The sequence below is a fragment of the Chelon labrosus genome, assembly GCF_963514085.1.
Source record: "Chelon labrosus genome assembly, chromosome: 2".
Taxonomy (NCBI): Eukaryota; Metazoa; Chordata; class Actinopteri; order Mugiliformes; family Mugilidae; genus Chelon; species Chelon labrosus.
The window spans coordinates 22944904-22965044 of NC_140338.1; the positions used below are offsets into that span (position 1 = coordinate 22944904).

Sequence of the window (20141 nt, forward strand, 5' to 3'; positions counted from 1 at the left end):
TACTAAGCCTATAGTTGTCTGCAAATGAGTTGTGAATGTCGTCAGATTATTTGAATTGAGAAGCTAATAAAAAGCAAAAGGCTTGTGAGGAATCAAGTGATTGGGATGTTAAAATAAGAAAACCAAAAACAAACAAAAATGTTTATGTCCAACACCACTGAGGCATGAAACATAACAAGTGCAGGTTCATCATTTTTCAGGGTGCCCTGAAACACGTGCTGCGTTGTTTGTGCTTCCAGCAGTGCCTTTGTGTATTTTCTGGTGTTGTGTGTATTTGTAGCGCATGTCTCATTGATGACGACGCTTTCTTATTTTGCTCGTATTTCGTCTTTTCGCACGTGTTCTCTTGAGTCGCAGCGCGCTGAGCTCTCACCGCCATCGAGACTCCCGGCACTCATCTGCAAATCCTGCCATTTTCATTATGTTGATGTTGTGGCACGATGTGGAGTGCACTGCCGTCTACCCTGTCCAGTATTTCTTATAGTTTATGTTATATTTCATTTGATGAACAGAGTCAGAAAGGAAAACTACCAAGTCTGATATTTGACCTGACCTGACCTGGAACAAAGGTCTTTTGAAAAGTCGACCCTGAAGGCTGATTTTAACACCCTGATGCTATTGTTTTAGCTATTTCCACCCGAGAAAACATCTCTGAAGTCAACATCTTCAGTCAGTAGGAACTGTGAGGCCAAACTGAAGGACCTCTACAGTTAAAAGACACCTGGGCGAATTTAGAAATGAGCCCTGGTCGAGATCTGAAATCTCCATCAAAACGTTTCACTTACAGAAAATGACTGAATCAATGGAGACAATCCTTATAAAAATGAGTCAGTACAATGATGTTATTGAACCTGTTGTGAAAACTATTAACTGGAACGCATCCAAACACAGCTGAGGCTCAAATACATCCATATTAGTTGGTTTAGTAGCAGGCAGCCTTTTTAGTGAATGCGTCAAACTCTGTGACAGGTTGCATTTTGATCAACAGCCTGTGCTCGTCCCATTACATACCCTCAGTTCATTCAGTTCATACATTTTTCTTTTTTTAAATTTGTGTTTTTAATGTGTGTTTCTGCACAGCCAGGTGTTTCAGATCAACTGTAGCTGGCAAAAACACTCTGGTCAAATAAATAAATAAAAAGCTGTAATGTGTCACGATCAAAACAACATGTCATTCCGTTGAAAGAAACAGTCCCAGGCTCTTTGGCTTTCATTTGAAAAATATAAAACTTTAATAAAGGCTACGTCTCTCAATAATTACAATAATTATAGGTCCATGTAAATCTTTAAATGAATCTCTTTATATAATGTTTAATTTACAGTTTAGATAGAATGAAAGAAATTGACAACACAAAAAATGCTGTGGTGTAAAAACAAAACATGATTACAGGATATTATTAAAAGCATAAAAATATCTTTTCAACATAAAACCCTTCTGAAAACCAAGGGATATATATTAAAACCCTGAAACAGGGCAGCACATGGTATGGCATCCATGTAGGCACAGGTGCTGTACTCATAAAACACCAGCGAGTGTGTTTGTGTGTGTGTTTGTGTGTGCATCACGTGTGTAAGTATCCATATTTCAGAATGCATAATTACAATGTATACAGGAGCTCTGCTATATACGGTGTTATTGTAACAACATTCAAAAGATACTGGAGCCATGATTCTTCAATGTTTTTTCTTTCTATTTTTTTTTTTTCTTTTTCTTTTTTGACACGCTAGGTGACTTCCTCAAGAAGTCGTTCTCAGTGACCCAAACTGATTCTTGTTAGCACAAGTTATTTTGGTGTGCGGGCTGTAAACACTGCCATTATTAGATGGTACGACTTGTGCTCCAGGTCTCCTCTCTGTGGGCATCTGCGACTGTTTCCAATCCCCCCCCATCCCTGTGCAATGCCTGGTCTACAAACAAAGGCACAACAAAAAGACTGAGCTCCGTCGCCGGACTGAGACAAAGGGGGAGAGGGAGAGGGAGGGGGGAGAGAACGAGGCAGAGGAAATGCTCGTGTGACGAACTTAACGTTACAAACTATCAGCAGCATATAAGACTGGGATTGACCGTTAGAACCGCGGAGGGAGCGCCTCGGACAAGACCACCGATAAGGTTGTTTAGTTTGGGTCGGACGTGGCTACAAGGCTACGGGAGGTGCTAGGCTAGCGTCACGTCCTCTTGTGTAACATAAAAACAAACAAACACTAAATCACCACAGTATTCTCCCAACATTCAAAGCAGCTTGCCCATTGGCTGGAAATAGGGAGGGGGGAGGGACACAGGTTTAAGAAGACTCAGGTAAAAGGGAGGGGTTGTGTTTTTTTTTTCTCTCTCAATAAATACTTAATAAAAACTTTCAACTCATGACAAAAAGCATCTAAATATATAATACATGTATATATACATATATGCATGTATGTATATGCACACGTATGGACGTTTTTGTAACGATGTTGGAGTGTAATGCTAAGAGCAGGTTGGTGGCGCTGTGTCGCCTGCAGCGCCCGCTGTCAGTCTGTCATCACATCACAAAACAACAGTCATCTACATCTTCAGTGGTTATATTCAAGAAGAGGCGGGGTCTCCCCCCGACTGGCCTCCCATCATCATCATCATCATCATCATCCTCATGATCCTCCTCCTCCTCGTCTTGGTCTTTTTAAGTCTCTCATCATTCCCTTGTGTTTCTAAGGCTGATTGGTTGAGAAAGTCAGGGAGGGGCGGCTCCTCCTCTGGGTTCGGCATACTTCATTGGCTCGTCTTCCTTCAATCACTCCTCTTGTGCTGGATATATTAACTCTGTTTAGCTTAATATTAAGAAATAGAAAAAAAAATAAAAACAAAAAAGAAGAAGTCCAGAGTTTTTTTTTCACTTGTAAATGACAGAGTCTCTTGCTCAAGTTTTTTTAGGGTCGGTTTAGCTTTTGGTTGGAGGGGAAGGGCGTTGGTTGACGACAAAGCGGCCTTTAGTCCATCCTCTCCACCTTGCCCAGGACCTTTCCCTCATACATGGGCAACACAGTGGCGTCCTCCCACACCTCCTCAAAGACTGCGCCGCACTCGAACTCATCGCTTTCCTTCTTGAAGTAGTACCTGAAGAGGGCAAACAAAGAGAGAGAGAGAGAGAGAGGTTTGTGGTTAGAAAACATCGAGCGTAGGTGAGGAAAAAAAATAACCAAAACAAAAAAAAAAACTTGAACTCAAACAAAACCTGACAAGAGTGGCAGCCGGAGTTCATCTGATACATTTCATCGTATTTTAAACCGCTTTGAGGCACCTACACGACTACTTACGTATACACGCTCGTGCACACAACTCCCTTTAGTCCAAATCAAACACAGACACACACACTCTGCGAGCCAGAAATGGATCCTGCTCAAAACAACTTAGTCATAGCCTTCAATGCCATCCCTGCACACTTCAAAGGTAGAGCCTGACTCCACATCACACCGCTGCACAAACAGAGCTGAACCCTCCGTTTAAACACTCCCTGTGATAATTCAAGCTGCTAGAAACAGCCCGCTTGTGTGCGTGTTCATCCATGTGTGCTCGTCTCCTCATCCACTTGTTCGCCTTGACTGCCGGCCGTTCTACGATGCCTATCTGTCCTGCAAGGTCTTATTAAAGTTGAAGGGTTAATTAGAGGCTGTCTTAAACCCCTCCTCATCCCCTTCTGGAGAGCCCTCCTCCCTCTCCCGTCTCCATGGCTTCTAATTGTCCTGGCTGTCAAATGAAGGGCCTTTCTGTCACACGGGTTGACATTTCAGGTGCCTCAGAGTCTACCTGTGACTGGAAGACCACACTCCGCTGCCTCCACATAAACACAAGAACCGCATTTCTGTCTTGCACACACCCGCTGTCATAGACACACACAGGCACACACACACTTCGGGCAGCTTTCCGATCGCCAGCAGAGAACAGAGGAAGAGTAAGGGAAGAAAGCGGGGGGGGGGGGGAAGCGGAGCGGAGGCCTCGCCTGGCTTGGTGAGTGGGTGTGATAGGTTGGACGCGGGCCGAGTCTGAGGGGCTTTAACGCGGGAGGGGGGGGGGAGGGCGGTGACGGCTCAGACAGTCTCCTGGAGGTCACGGGTCACCTAGCTAGCCCACTCTTCTTCTTCTCTCAAGCAGAGATAACTCCCAGGGTTAGCTTGGTCCCAGCGACTGTGAAGTCTCCCGGAGCTCCTAATGATTTCTCCTCTCTACTTTAAACCCAGCAAAAGATCAGCGGGAGGGGATTTAATGATAAGCTTTGTAATGGAAAAATGCCTCATTTTGCCCATGTGTGCCTGCGTTCAGAGCATAAAAAGGGAGAAAAAATGGGGAAAAAAGCTCAGTGTTTTATGAGCTCAGCTTAGAGTCATTCAAGAAACACATGTACAGAGGGGCGGACTAAAATGTACACACACAGTCTTATTTTCCATGTTGATTGTAATTACGCAGAAACGAAGGAGGAGGACGTAGCTTTATCACAGCTGCAAAACTTTCTACTGCGCTGAGCGGTAATGTGACCGGGGCTCTCTGTAATGATAAGGTATTTCAGCAAACTTTTCCTCTGCTCCCGAAGCGTCGTCAGGCGCGATGCAGCCTTTCATTTTCATTTGTTGTTCCATTTCCTTCCTAACCCCGACTGAATGAATGCAGTATCCTTTTCCATTTAATTGGCTGGACTTATTTCAGAAGAAAACGCTACGTTTTCACTCACAAATAGTTCAAAGTCATCACTTTGTTTCAGAGCAAGAGTGAGTGAGACAGAGAGACAGAAGGAGTCTTTCCACTGGAACATGTTTTATGTGGCAGGATTTTTCTCTCTTCACAACATCTGGCACCAATATCGTCTGGCAGAGCCACGGCATACTGTTCTCTGCTGTACCGCTGCCATGTCCAAATTAACCAACTCCACACATTCTGCTGCCATTGAAGCCAGACGCCTCTCCCCACCTCCCCCTCCTCGCTCGCTGAAGAGTTATGGGATAGCAGGGGTGCAACGACTTGTTTGCAGGCCTTCTTCTCTCTCTTGCCTAACAAGCAGATGTGGCTGAAACCTGATGTTGATGTCATGGGCATAAAGGTTTTATGTGTTTTCAGTGGCATACAACCTACGCAGCGCTGTAGCAGCTATTTGACGAAGCAAGGCTGGACTTCCTGGACTGAGGGCTTCCTGATTTAAAATGACTTTGAACTGATCATTATGATTTAAATTACCCAACAAGTCCTGACTTTGTTTTGGAATTTTTCCTCATCACTTGACACTGACAGGAGGTATTTTATATTGTGTTAAGAAGGTGCTCACAGCATTTGATTTTAATGCCTGATGCAATAGTGCGGAGGAGGAATTTGAAGGCCTCGCAATGGTCTTTGTGCACAAAATAAAATGGCCCAGGCTTCAAAGCCATATTTATTAAGGCTGCCTTAGCATGGAAATCAGTACCAGATGTGAGAAAAAATTTGCTCCAGAACCCCCTCCTCTCCCCTCCTTTCTCTCTGTAAGCTCTGAATACAGCGGATCAGTTTCTTTTCAACTATCAGGCTCCAGTATTTCACACTCCCACATGGAAGACAGTACAACAAGAGATGCGCATCCATACGCAGACAGCTAACCCGGCTACGTCACCACGCACCAAACATCTATCCGGGTATTCGCACTTTGAGCTGTTTCCAGTTTCTGTGATATTTACCGGTAGTTGCCTTTCTTGCTGAGCTGTTCCTTGAAGTGACCCAGGGTGAGGCAGTGGGTCTTCATCATGCTGCGATAAGGAATTTCCTCGCCACAGAAAAAGTAGGTGACCACCAGCTCCTTAGACCTGGAAAATGTGAAAGTGAAAACATTTTTTTTAATTGGCTGTACTTGTAGGAGAAGGAGTCTGATGTACACAAAGAGGAAGAGCTGGCTTTTGGACAGTTCACCAAGAAAAACTTCAGAGCGGCTTTAACTTTAACGGACGTGCGAAGGGGGGGCTGATCTTTTAGAATAACCAGGGGCTACTTTCACGTCTTTGTTTGGTTCTAGTGTTGAGGGTGTGTGCTTGGAGATGGGTGGGAAGTTAGGATTCCATATTAAAGCATGTTTAATCTAAAATGATTAAAAAGTGAGAGGAGTTCAAAGACATAGCTATGCTGACTCACAGCATCTCTCTTTGAAGGGATGAGCGAGAAAATCTGGGAGGAAGAGGGCGAAAACATTAGAGCGAGGGAAGCGCTCAAAAAAAAAAAAAAAAGCTCCTTAGTGAGGAATAAAATTTGGACAACTAGAAAGGGATAGCCAAAGAATTAAGAACAACTGAGCTACAGAAACAGAGCCAGAGCTGCCCTCTAGTAAAAGAAGAAAACCCGTACTCGTCTGCTTGGAGTCCAGGGCTGGCTACAGTACTGCCTCCAGCGGGGAAGGCAGCTGCTGGATGGCTCCTGTCTTTCTGAAGGCTGCTGGCTGCTGTTGAATGCCTGTGAAAATCACCGAGATCAAGGATTAATCAGTAATCACAGCAAAACAAAGAGTGTCTTCTATTGTGGTCTAACAAATTTGTATGATTGGTTTTATGCACAAAGCTAAGTGTGAGTCCTATGCGTGCTCCAGTTTTCCTACCTTTGTTTTGGCGGCTTGGAAACCTCTTCTAGTCTGCGGCAGGCCTCCTCCAGCTGTGCAAGGGTGTTGGGCGGGGGAAGGGGTGGCATGGCCGGGTCCTGGATGAACGGGTGGCCTGGGTGATGGCTGCGGAGGTGAGCCCCGTTGCCGATGCCACCTCCACCCCAAGAGGTTCGAACGGGCAGGCTCTTGGAGTCAAGCGGGTTTGACTTCTTGAGGCCTTGAGTGCTGTTAAGAGTAAAGAGTATAACATGAGCTGTGAATTCAATGCCGTAGTCTTCTGTGGTAAAGATGATGTTCTCGCACGCTTACCTATGTGGCTTGTGCTTCCCCTGCCTCTCGCTCTCTAGGATCCACTGCCAAACATTCTGAGAGCGGTCTGAGGCAACTAAGGGAAGCCGCGGTGACGACGCGCCCTCATCTGAGGCCTTGACTGGCCGCTTGGAGAAAGTGCTGCAGCGACTGCAAGAAGAACGAGAGGCGTGTTAGGACTAGGCACAGAGCAGCTTCACCGCTGTCGTCCTCGAAGAGATCAGGTACAGCTTAGAGTTTACACTCACGCAGGTGTGAAGTCGGAATAATTGGCGCCCCCTTGAGGGCAGAGGCACTGCACGCGCTGAGCCGCCTCGGCCTCGATCTGCTCCTTGGTCTTTGGCCCAGCGTGGTGATGGTGGATGTAGTGGTGGTGGATGTGCTTTGTGGACTGCCTGCCCGTCATCAGAACTTTTGTGGCCCCAGGATAAGCACCAAAGAAGGGCCCCTGGCCAGAGGGCACCACAGCGCCAGTCCGATCCGGTGAGCGCGAGCGCGGCGAGTGCCGGACCACACCAGGGGACTGGCAGCCAGGCGTCTTCAGGACACGTGACAGGTGCTCGTCTAGGATAGCTTGTGGGTCTTCCTCACACTGGCTGCCAGATGGGAGCAGGGGGTGATAGAGGGGGGTGCTGTTGGGGAGGCTGTTGCTTTCTTCCCTTTCCTCCTCCTGGGCAGGCAAAGAAATTGTTTTTGAAGAAGTTAGGGCAAAAGACAAAACACGCAAACACAATCATGTGGCTACGGCAGCCTGCCTGCAGAGGAATTTATGTCTCAGCTTACACCAACTTATATCTATCGTCCTCTGAAGTCAGTAAGAGCAAATGCCTGGATAACTTGATTTGAGTTTCCTTTTTGCTGCACTGTTATCTTCGCTAACAGGCTTTGGGTGTGCTTCATCTATAATGCAGAGTGTGCCTGTGCTTCACAAAGAGACTGGCACTACACATATTCAGCAAACGTGCCACTGGAGAGCAACTAAGTGCTAACTATTTGAAAGAACTTCAAATGTGTCTAGAAACATAAGTTTGAGAGTTCCACCAGATGAAATAGGGGAGGACATAGAAGAAAAGGGAAGAAGTAGCTAAACCAAGACAGACTTTCAAGTCCCTTGGTCCGTACCCTATTCTTCGACATGCTAAAGCCGGCAAAAAGACTTCTGCGGTGCAACATAGAGCCATCGTCCTGAGTAACTTGGATGCAAGTTAGAATTTCCAAGTTGCAGCAATGCTTAATGTAAGTGGAAGTGTCAGGCTATTAGGAACAAGTCTCTGAGCATCCGTACCTCCTGGATCTGCTGCAGCCTCTCCTCCAGCGAGCTCATCGTGTCCTGCTCTCGCTTCAGCTTCTCCAGCTTGGCTATGAGTTGGGCAGCAAAGGCTGAGGGCTCAACAGGGGTCATCTCCTTAGGCAGCCTATGTGTCCTCTGCAGGGTAAACAACACAGGGAGAAGGACACTTTAATGTATGTGCGAGTGCAACTACTTAGTGTTTCTGACAGATGCAATATGGTGCATTAATCCACTGCCCTTGCCCTAATCCTGTCTTGTTCCAAAAAAGCCTGCTACTATTCCAAAAGTCCTAATCCACATGCCCTTGCCCTCCGGCTAACCTGAACCTTCTCCGCCACCCGTCCCTCCCCAGATCTTCTCATGCCCAGTGCCCTTGGCAGTGCCAGGCTACTGGGTGGGGGTGGGGGGGGGGGGGGGGGGGGAGAAGGGGGTAGCAATGGCGGGGTAGCAGTTGGTCTCGCTCGGAGGGGAGGCCCCCTGCCTGCACCCTCTGTAGCCCGACCAAGCCATCAGCTAGGCAGCCTCTGAAGTCAGCACACTTCAAAGGGCCCTTGTCAAACATCAAACGCACACTAGGGGTGGGAGGGACATGCAGCTTTAAATCTCCGAATAAAAGCCAGATATCGACAGAGAAGAGAGAGTGAGGAGAGGAGAGGGGAAGAAAAGGGGAGAGGGGGGACAAAATTAACAGCATGAAAAAAGAGGGGAGAGGATTGAGATGTGCGTTCATGAAGTGGCAATGGTGGCAGAGAGAGAGAGAGAGGGATAGAGAGAGAGACAGAGAAGGAGGGGAAAGAGGGAGGGAGAGGATAGAGGAGTCAAATACTGGGAAGATCTAAAGGGAAGTAGTAATTTATTTCCCGGCTGCATGCAGGGCAGCTCAGAGGTACTCTAGTCACATTATCCTCCTTTTTCTTTAACTATATGCGCCGGCTCCTCTCTCTCCCTTTCTTACTTTTTTGTTATTTGGCACACTGGCTTTCTTGATTTTGACTCTTTTTTTTGTTGTTCCTCTCATCTCTTTGTAGACACGATGAAGGGAAGAAGAAGAAAGGCAAGCGGAGCTGCTGGCAAAGGAGCGCCAGCCCTGCACGGGGCCCCCGCTGCCTGGGGCTGGTGCATCATGGGAGACAGAGCCATCTCCAAATCAGGAGGGAGACATTAAAGGAGTGCAAGTGGGAAAGGGAAAGAGAGAGAGATTGAGAGGGAAAAGACAGAGGGGAAGAGAGAGAACTGGGGGAGCAGACAACACTGTCAAATGCATGCACAAACACACACAGACACACACACACACAACTCTCTCCCAGAAACACATACCTGTGTTTAGATATAAAGACAAAAGAATTTCATATTTATTTTCCTGCCTCTTTACCTCCTAACCTGTGTCAATCTGTCCTGACCCAATTCCTTAAACCTTCTCACAACAACTTCAGCAGGTCAAAATCTTGAATTCAGAGAAGATACTCTGTCTGACCTAAATATTAATGGGACCAGATATTGGTGTTGGAGCGTGGGGAAGTGGAGCTGAATTGTGATGTGGCTTCTTCTGATAATTATTTAGCCAATTCACGGTTTTTAGCACAGATGTGGCGTCTATTGTCCGCGCTTACAGATGTCACCGTTCAACAAAACATATGGCACAACGATCCTTTCTGACATACAGTTACTGAGATGGAAAACAAAGACGACAGCGCAAGTTTATATTAACAGCCGTACCGAAGCAAGGGGGGAAGGGGGGGGGGGATTTGAAACAGCAGCAGCAGAAGAAGAAGAAGTGAAGTGGTATGCAAATCCTGCCTTTCATTTACCCCGACTTTCATATGAAACGAGCGGGGAAATGAAACTTAGTATTCTGTCACAACACGAGCTCTGAAAATAAATAAATAAAAAAATAAAATAAAGCACAACTCCTTGAGGGAATTAGGACCCGGTTGTCTGTCAGAGAGTGAAAGTTTATCAGATTACAAAGAAGGAAACAGTGAGACAGGAAGTAGGACTTACAGGAAAGTGGGGTAGCGTAACCTGGCCATTGATCTTGACATTGCGATGGATATCTCTCTGGAGCTGCTTCTTGGTGCCCAGCTTGTACGGAGGGATTCCATCTCTGAAAGAAAAAAAGATATCACACATTTAACATTTTGGTATAAAGATCACTCACAATGAGCTAATATACAAGTAACTGACTAAAGTCAATTACCCGGTAGGTGTTATTTTTAATCATGAGGTGCCACTTATCGAGCAGGCCACAGTGCCTCCACATCAGCCGCTGGTGCATTAGCACCATTAGCCGATCTTTGTGGAGAAAGGAGCGCTAGGAGGCAGTTCATCATTGAACTGACCGACACAACACCACCCAGTAATCACCCACTGGGCACATTACTGCTAAATCAAAAGGCCAGGGAGCCCTTGAAGTCAAGGCAACAAAAAAAGCACATAACAAAACACACCAGGACAATGGCAGAGATATGCTAAACATCTCACTGTGGGCTTCAAAAGAAGAGCCCCACAGTGATAAGATTACATCAGTCACCTCTGACAGTGGTTATTTAAAAAGCACAAGAACTATAGCCAGCCTTGGTGGCTGGTTTGACACTAGAACTGACTAAAACAGGGAAGAGAAAGGCTGCCCGAGCGCTGTTGGCTCTGTAGCTCTGACATATCAATATGAAAATAGAGAGATAGATCAGAATACTATTAATGTCCGGATAGCAGGCATTTATTTTGGGAATCTCATTCTCTGTTTCATTCTGTCTGCTAGCTTTTCCAGTCAGTTGCCACTTAAGCTGGGCCAATTATCTTGGCCGTTTTGGCTGCTCAGAAGTGTCTGACCTAGCCCAAACGCTACTTTTTCTGCTGCCTCTTTGAAATCTCACACTCATGCACATATGCACCCGCTGCCATCTTCGTTTGGCAAGCGCTCTGCTGTGAGCCTCTGATCTCAGCAACATCAAAAGGCTGGTTTGTAAGATAAGGTAATGTTTGAAGTTGGTGCAGCAGCATTCCCCAGCGTCCAAGTAAATCCATAAATAAGATATAAGCAAAAAGAGAAAAAAATCCCCCCCGCCCCTTCTTACACCCCCCCTCCTTCCCAAATCCTTCTCTTCTTGTTCTTTATCTGGGAAATGAGATTCAAATTCGCAGTGTGTCTTTTAACCACTATAAAGGGACACACTAATCAAATTGTTCCCTCGAATGAGAGAAGCTGGGAAGAGACGAGAGTTCGGGACAAGGACGGGAAAGATCTCTGTGTCAAAGACCTTGGTGAGAGAATATGACTTTGACATGCGGTGGTGTTCAACAATCAGCATAATATTTCTGCAGTATTCACACTAAGCAGCGTCTATGGAGCACATTTCAGCGTGACCCTGTCATGACGCGTCAGATCACGGCGCCGATATCACCTGTGTTGCAGCAAGCTTCTTGCAAAGAGAGGCCTACTACCAAAATCAATGCTTCACAAACTGCACCCTTGAGACTACAAGCCATCATCCCTCAAGGCGCAGGAAGAAACACAGGAAACTCTTCAAAAGTAAAACTCAACAGCCCAGAGGAACTTGCGCGCTAACAAGAACCCCAAACTTCGCTGCAAAACATCACTCCCAAACAAAGCTCGCTCACTTCCCTCTCACTAACTATGTTTTTATCAGTCCAAACTGTCTCCACCCTGGTAAACCACGTGGTGGCAAGGCGCTTTGTCCAGGTTGTGGAAGAGAAAACAGCCGTGGACTCTTTCATGGTTTCACGGGCCCTTACTTTATGGGGATCTCCTATTCAGTTGTGCAAGTCATTTTCAAAGCAGCCAGCCACCCTCTTATCCCGCTAAGCTCCCCTCACCTAACAATAGGCTGAAAGCGATTCAGTTAAGCCCTTTATACTCCATGCACTTTATTTTCTCACTCCCTTGCACTTCGAGCCTCACCACTCCCGCTATTGGCTCTGGAGGGTGAAGGGGAAGCAGCGGAGGGCTGGGCGGGTGGAGGTGATTTTTTTTGGGAGGAGGGGTGTCCTAGACTGGCCACGGGGAGTTCCTTCTGTCTTGTCCCTAGGTCTAGAAATGAGTAACCCCTGTGAAAGCCTTGCAGACACATGATCTCAGCACGCCGCAGAGGCCAGTGGCAGGAAACCGACCCACCATGTGAGTAAGCCTTCTTTCATTTGGTGCCAACATTTTTCAATGAGTTTGTCTTGAGGCCCGAATGGCCATTTCCCTCCCCCTCTCCGTCAGCTCTTCAAAGGGAAAAAGCGATTAGATAATATGAAAAAAACAAGTCTGTTGTGGCAGAAGGGTGGGTGGGATGGATACATATCAACTTTGAGGAAAATGAGGCAACGCCCCCACCCACATCAAGACGTTCTCATTTCTTCTCCCTTCTCTCTGCGCTTGTAACGCAGCAGAATAAACTTCAAAAGGTCGTCAGACATAATGACTTTCCCAGAGTTATCTCCCTGGAGGCCACAGAAACAACTGCACATTAATAGAATTACCTGGAGTCACTCATAGAGGATAATTAAAATACATTACAGACCATTATTTCGCAACAGCCCGCTCCCCTGGCCCCAAGAAAAGCTGACTGCGTTGGACTACAAGGCCAAATATTTTTCTTCACACCCCTGGACTTTTTCCTGGAGAGGTGTTGACTGAAATCTGGTCCAGGCACGTTTAGATACAATGGAAATAATAAAAAATCACAGGGCTTTGGCTGGGGTCAGCTGAATGGAAATGAGCCTTTTGAAGTTGCTACATTATCTCCAGAGTCAACTGGGCTGCACTGAAGCAGCTTTTTGAATTTAATTTAAAGGAGGAACACTTACACGCTACTGTCCGTCATGGACATGGAGTCATCTGTCGTGGCATCGCTGGAGATTTCGCTGTCGTTGGCACTGGTGGCGGGGGCAAAAATGTAGCCAGAGTTGACAAAGTAGGGGCTGGCAGGGTCTCCTCGACGGTGGGACCTGGGAAAGACACAGGAACACTTTTAATGTGGCGTCTCTCTCGGTTGTAGTGTGGAGTGAAGACAACGGAGAGAGATGAGGAAAGTTTATTTGCTCTATTTCCTGCTGTTGTTTCTTTCATCAGAGCTTTAAAATCTGAAGTGACAGCTTGGCGTTGGTTTTGTTGATGTTCTTTGCAGATTTCTGCAATTAGAGCCACTTTCATGAGAGTCTGGGGCATGATGAATGTAACAGCAGTATTATATATGGAACTATAGGTGCTTTTTTTCTTGACTTCTGTTTTGTTTCTTTCTACTTTGATTGTGTGTTGGGGTGGTTATGTGGTTATGGTTGCTCTCTCCTCTGCTATCTCTCCATACTTTGGTCTGCGCCAGGCCTGTACTCTTTTCCCCTTTCTTCCTTTTCCCCCCATGTTCCACCTCTTTTATCTCTCCTTCCTTCTATCATCCTGTCTGGGGCCCCTCCTTCACCAACTCTCCCCTGCTTTCCTTTCTAAAATCTCTCCCTCTCTGTCTTTTTACTCTCTCCTGCTGTGTTGCATTCCTGTTCCAGTAGTGAAGGGGGTGGACAAGGAAGAGGGAGGGAAGAAGAGGAAGGGGGAACTTGAGCTTTAGAGAGGGAGTGAGAAGGAGAGAGGGAAAGGGGGAAGGAGGGCCCCTTTCTTTATGAGAATGCCTTCTGCCGGGAGTGCTGGGGAGAACCCCAGCATGACTAAAGCCGTAGGCCCCAAGCACAAACCTGACCTTTGGAAGGTCCACGCAAAGAGTCAGGTATTTAGCACAGCTGGGCTCTCTGCACCCCCCACTCTCCTTCTCCATCTCTTTTCTTTCTTTCATGATCCCCCCTTCCTGTCTTTCCCCCCTTCCCCTCCTCTTGTCTTTCCCCGTCTCCCTCCAAAGCATGCTTAGTCTCTGTCAGACAGATTTTTCTTTCAAAAAGAAGAGATAAAAGTGCTGGACAGAAAAGAAAGAGAAAGGAAAACACTGACACACACAATCCATAGCAAAGTGGGATCGGTGGTTGAAGCTGCGGAACTGAGCTGAGGATGTTTTGTTGTTGTGTTTTTCTATCACTTTGGATGTTTCTCAAAAAAAAAAAAAAAAAAAAAGGGGGGAAAAAGAATCTGTGCAGTGGCAAAATTAGTTCCACATGTTTGAGATGGAAATTGGTTGACCTAAAGAGATGGTGAGGGGCAGGGGGAAAGGGGGAGAATGTGGCGGAAGAGAGAAAGAGGGGGCTCTCTCTCACTCCCACTTTTCTTTTAGTGAAAAACAAGAATGCAGGGGATCACACCAGGAGAGCAGGATATGCCCACATGTCAACAAACCCTGTGCTTATTGGTTCCTAACTCAACATGGCCACTTCCAAGCAAATGAGCAACTGTGCTATGATGTTATCTGACATCTGCTCACAGGAAGAACAAAATCCTCAAGAGAGTGCTTAATTTGAGTTATTACACTCGATCAGTTAGTTTAATGCAAAGTCACAAAAAGATTATTTTAATCTCGTTAAATATTTAGATAACCTGACAAGGAAAGTATGGATAATCTATAAATTGCACGATTCCTACCAAGCAAAAGCATGAAGACATTGTCAAACTTCAGAGTAATAATTGCATCCAGATGTGAGGACAAAGTAGTTAAAAAAAAAAAGAAAAAGAAGAAGAAGAAAAAAACTTTTTAAGTAGCCTTTGATGCTGGCTCATGCATAAAATCCAGTTTTTGAAAATGTTCCTGGCTTGAAAAGATTTCAGCTGTTGGACAATGTGTGGGACGAGCTCTTAAGATAAAAGCCCAAATGCTTTCCACAAACAGCTCCGCTTTCATCTCTGACCAAGAGAACAATATCTCCGCCTGGCTTAAGACTGACTGCACTAGTTCTTTTAACTCTGTATTAGCATTTCTCGGGATTAAGGAGATTTCGAGGCAGTATACAACAACTATATGGCTTAGCGGAGAGAATAAAGGAAAGAGACACGGCGCAACTTTACAAGAGCATCATACTGTTTCATGTAGCCCTAACAGTCGCGAGGCTCTGGTGCTTGAATTCATTCCTGAACCGGAGGAAGGGTTTCAAAGTACAGGAAACTTGAGCAAGCCAGCAGAGGGCTGCCTGCAAGACACCATTTACTTAAAAGGAAGGCTCAGATGCATTGATGTTTTGTATCCACCCCGCCCCTCCACCCCACCAACCCCTTGACTAACTGCAAAGCAGGAGGGCACAAATATACAGGCATGTTCCTCTGAGACCCTTTGATCAAGTGCCTTTAAATCTCTCTAGGGCGTTTGTGAATTAACTGCCACATATTCCGCTTAACTAATGAAGACATGGTGATCAGCAGCACGTTAAGAAAAGCGCTGCTCAGTAAGTAAATGAACAAGCACTGAGGTATAACCACATAAGCATACACCGGTGAGGTGAGCGCTGCTCTTACCTGCAACTGTTCTCCAGCACTTCAGCGGCTGTCCGAATGGTAGCAGTAGCCCTCAGGTTTTTCGCGGACAGTCCAACCACAGAGCCCAACGTTTTTGCCTTCAGGTCGTTACAACTCCATTCCTCTTCCTCCATGAGAGGAGGAAGGTATCCGCACATCAGCTTGAGGCTGCCCAGACCGCCGTGGTTCATGTACGCGGCGTTCTCGCAGCCCGTGCGCACGTATTCGAGGTATATGTCAGAGGTCAAAAACATCTGGTACGCATTCTCCTCCATGTTGGACTGGATTTCCGTCTGTGCTTGGTCAAACATGGCAGAGTCTATTTGCTGTTTCTTAATACTATCCCTTATGAAGGTCTTGGTGGCCGGCTTCAGCTGCTTGGCGACAATGCTGTTGTTCTCGATGTACCGCTTGAAAATAACTTTGGCAACTCGCAACGTTTTGGTATCCTTTAAGTCCATTTGCCTGAAGCCGTTGCAGGCGAACCAAAAGTCCAAAGTGTCCACGCAGTTCTCCCGCTCCAAAAAGGTCTTGAAGAGGTGAGCGCCGTCTTGGTCGCCCAGGAGAAAATGCAGAGACTTTGTCCACCGAACTAGGGGTGAGTCCGGGGACGCGCTGCCCTCTGGCTCCCCGAGTCCATCCTCGTTCCTCCGCGGTGTGGAGCCGGGAGGCGCGGCAGCGGGGATATCTTTAACCTTGCTCTGGGCTCTCATTTTGGCAGCTCTGCTGGGGTTGTAGCATGACGCCTCTCCCTCTTCCCCCGGCACCGGAGGACGAGGAGCATCTTCTCGGAAGCTACTGCTGATGTGCTCCGTAAGCGCCCTGCTCATGGCTCCAGCTCTGGTTGCCGTGTGAGAGTGCCGTCGTGCCTCCACTGAGCTCCAGCCTAATCCTCCTCACTCTCTAAAAGCAGCGGGGGAGCTTCTCAGCTCCTCTTCACTCTGAAACACAAAGTATTGATCTAATCAAAGCCAGATCCTGCTGAACTTCAAAGAAAGACATCAAGTAAACAGTCCCTTTCAAAAACCCTCGCCGGGTTCACAGAGAAAGGAAATATGAAAGGCTTTTTTCGTCCCATTTATCTATTTATAATCTAAATGAGAGATCAACTGCAGCCTACATTCTCAACGTGCATTGATCTGGCACATCAAAACACATTTTTACAAGAATAATCAACTCGCACAGCCTCACTCTTCACCAAACCGTATTCTCACACAACTGTGGCTTACACGTGTTTTCCTAACGAGCCCGTGTCACAGGCTTCAACTCCAATTAATTCCCAGCCTGTTTCGGACGACCGTAACCTGCCCCCGTCTGCATCGCGCATTCACACTTTCCGCTCACTTGTCCTCCTCGCCGTCGCGGAATAAACGCACAGAGAAGCAGCATCGGATCTGCAGCACAGTGACCTTAAGCGATGTAATGTGCGGGGGGTAAAGAGCCCCGCGGGAGAAGCCACTCGCTCATGCGTAAATGTAAGCGATCAATCGCCTTAATATCTACCCAAGAAGGTTATTACAGCACATTATTCAAGCCACAGCCCCGGCAACGTGTCTGAACTACCAACGCGAAAGAGTGCGTGTGGAGTAAAAACTCATCCAGCGCCTGAGCGATTTTAATCGGAAGCTCCGGCGCTCAAAAAGTAAAAGCGAATGCACGCAGACAGAAACGAGAATGCAACACAATGATTTATATAATGTCACCAGGCAGCGTGAAGACGGCGTTAAAACAACATACCATCGCAGAGCAGATCCAACAAGAGGAAAACCCGTTAAAAAGTTACAACTATTACTCCATTTTTTTTTTTTTTTGTCTCGTCGAATACAGTCCAAAAACTCTCCAGAACAGTAATCCAGCACAAAAAAATAAAAATAAAATAATATATCAGTGACGGACTACGTGAAGCTTGCGCCGTGCCACATGTGTCCAATCTGCAGAACAAGCGCTGTAGTTTAATGTACCCTGTCCCATTCAACAACTGACCTCAGAGTAGGCAGGCTCAGTCCCTATGTAGATCACTGGGGGTGTCAAAATCTAGAGGAGGAGGTGGAGGGAAGGTGGGGGGGGGGGGGACCCGACTCAGGAATACATCCCTCTTTTTTTCTCAGCCAGAAGACGCACCGACCGACAAATATTCGCCTTTTTTTTTCTTTTTTTTTTCATAAATCTGGGCTACGCATTGGTACATTCATACACACACTCGCACACACATAAGCTTCTTATCTATCTCACCGTATTTCTCGCCCACAAACAAGAAACATAGCCCGCATTTCTCAACTTCAAAGCTCAGCAGCAGCACATCAAAGCGGCCAAGAGAGGGGGCCTGTGGAACAGCTTTCCTACAACTTACCATCCATGTAGCCGAGCAGCCTCCCTGATTAGAAAAACGAGACCGTAAAGGAGTCCCAAAGACGGACTGCGCGCACAGTACAACCGCCCCGGCGCAGCTCCCCCGTCCTGTCTATCACACTGGACAATTTCTTTACGCGAATAAAAAGAGAGAAGCCTCTTTCCCTTCTCGACTTTTCTCCGCAGGTAGTGTTTCAAGAAGTCATGGCAGGCGGTAGAAAATCCTCCGGGCTGTTTCTTCACCAACTGGGCTAAAGGTTTAACTGTGGACTTCAAAGTAAAGAACCGCTGGCCAGGTCCCGGAAGATACATAAGAACACAGCGCCTCCTGCGCGCAATAACCCACGAAATAAAACGAAATTAAACGTCTTTGGATGCAGATAAACGGGTAGAAGCGGCCGCAAAATGCAACGTGCATTTTTCCCAATCGCCCTCAGTCAACAAACCTTAGCTTTCAGGCGTTTATTCGCGTTTGGTGAACTTTTTTAGGTTTTAGCTGTGCGCCAGGACCTTATCAAAGACAAGCAATCTGGAGCCAACTCCCCGAGGCTTTGGAGCGTCAGAAGTAAGTGATCTGCCGCGCCAATAGCGTTATTCTCACAGTCCGTCTGTTACTGCACAAAGTTTCAACACAAAGCAAACAAAGGCGATACTTTAGTTGCATGTGGCCTCTTCAAGTGACAGGACAGAGTATAGCAGCCGAGGAGAAGCCATTATTATAAGATCTATAACACTGGTTTTAATACTCCAAATATTTAGCATTATTTCTAAACTGGTTATAAAGACTTTGGAGGTATTATTCTTTGTAATTCTAGTAAGACTACCTCCAAATTACATTTTTAAAAGAGTAAGGGGGAGGGACAGTACAGAATTTCCGGTTGAATATAAATTTAAACAATATCCACAGCGATTTCAAACTTATTCTATAGTCTGGCTTTGACAATCCCACAGAGTGAAACTGTCAAATAATTTACATATTAGTCACAGGATTTTAGCCACAAAGATGTCAACCTAACACACTTGCCAGTTCCACATTCGGGGAAAATGGCACAGCATGACATTTTGATTGAAATTGGACACAGAGCAAAGGCAAGAGCCGTTCTCTAGTCTTTTAATTCACATGACTTCCCTAATGTCATTGTGACAGAATCTTAAAGAGTGGGTTAGACAGTGATCCAATCCCATGGTACTTCAAAGGCTATATTGTCCCTTTGATGTCGAAAAATCAACTTTAAAGGAGAATATAATTATATAAGTCAGAGGACTCGGATTCACAAAACTCTCATGATGGCGCAGGACAAGAGAGCTAATGAAATCCAACTTCTCCTTGCTGCCCAAGTGGTGATTAATTCATGTTCAGTTATACATGGAGAAATAGGCATGCTGTGTAGAAGCTCTCATATGGTTTATCAGCTGTGGCAGCATCTTTGCCCATTTACATCCAAATATTAGCCATATTTTTTAAGGTGACAGTATCATCTAATGCGACGCTTGCTACATCTGCATGAACAGTAATGATGCAAACAAAAAAGCCTCATGTAAACGCCTCGAACAGAACAGACTGACCTGGTTAGAAGAAGGGTGGGGTAATAAACCTTTGATAATCTGCTCAATAGAAAAATATGATCTCCTAATCACCATGTGAACACTTGATCTGATCGCTTCTCCCTGGTTGGAACAAATCCATTCTGTCTGAGCATGTTTGCTCCACGTGGAGTACACTTTATGTGATGAGTGTCCACGAAGGACAGAAACATGGAGGTAGCAAAGCAACCAGTCGCTCAAACAAGTGTTTGAAAAGATGAACGAAGCCGGAATCCATGTGGACAGCAACGCTGAAAATGTGGGAACATCTTGGTCATCTTAATCTATTGAATCAATTCAGTGTGTCAATAAAGTCTGGTAAAAAAACAACAACTTCTTCTTCTTCCGTTTGTCCACTGCAGCAGAACCAGTCTGTCAAAGTCATATAGTGATTATTTTGGAGCATTCAAACACATATATCTGATCAGATGTAAAAAGTTAAGTTGGAACCTGTGATCAGAATGATTGATCAGGCTGAAGAAATATTGTCCATGTAGTGTAGAACCTACTGACCATAGACATTTATGATTATTTTTGATTTAGATACCGAATACTCCCTTGCTTCATCCTGCAGACACACTGGCCTCAAGTTTCAACTCATTAATTTTACTGCTGACATATTCTGCTGTCCATCTTTCTC

General features: G+C 46.1%; 1 protein-coding gene across 4 annotated transcripts; it reads right to left on the bottom strand.

The window, feature by feature from the left end:
* Positions 1-1179: 1179 nt before the first annotated feature.
* LOC311508895 (axin-2-like) lies at positions 1180-18172 on the bottom strand. 4 transcript variants are annotated; one of them, XM_084573883.1, is made up of 11 exons: positions 17919-18172; positions 15569-16509; positions 12994-13134; positions 10183-10285; positions 8176-8316; positions 7139-7560; positions 6891-7040; positions 6579-6806; positions 6332-6436; positions 5674-5799; positions 1180-3091 (listed from the first exon to the last, which is right to left on the bottom strand). In XM_084573883.1, the coding sequence occupies exons 2-11, from the start codon at positions 16396-16398 to the stop codon at positions 2965-2967; spliced, it is 2373 nt and encodes a 790-aa protein (XP_084430009.1). In that variant the 5' UTR covers positions 16399-16509; positions 17919-18172; the 3' UTR covers positions 1180-2964. The 4 variants fall into 4 exon arrangements, with proteins under 4 accessions (XP_084430009.1, XP_084430011.1, XP_084430008.1 ...); XM_084573885.1 differs by lacking the exon at positions 17919-18172 and adding an exon at positions 17552-17570; XM_084573882.1 differs by lacking the exon at positions 17919-18172 and adding an exon at positions 17306-17531.
* Positions 18173-20141: the final 1969 nt, after the last annotated feature.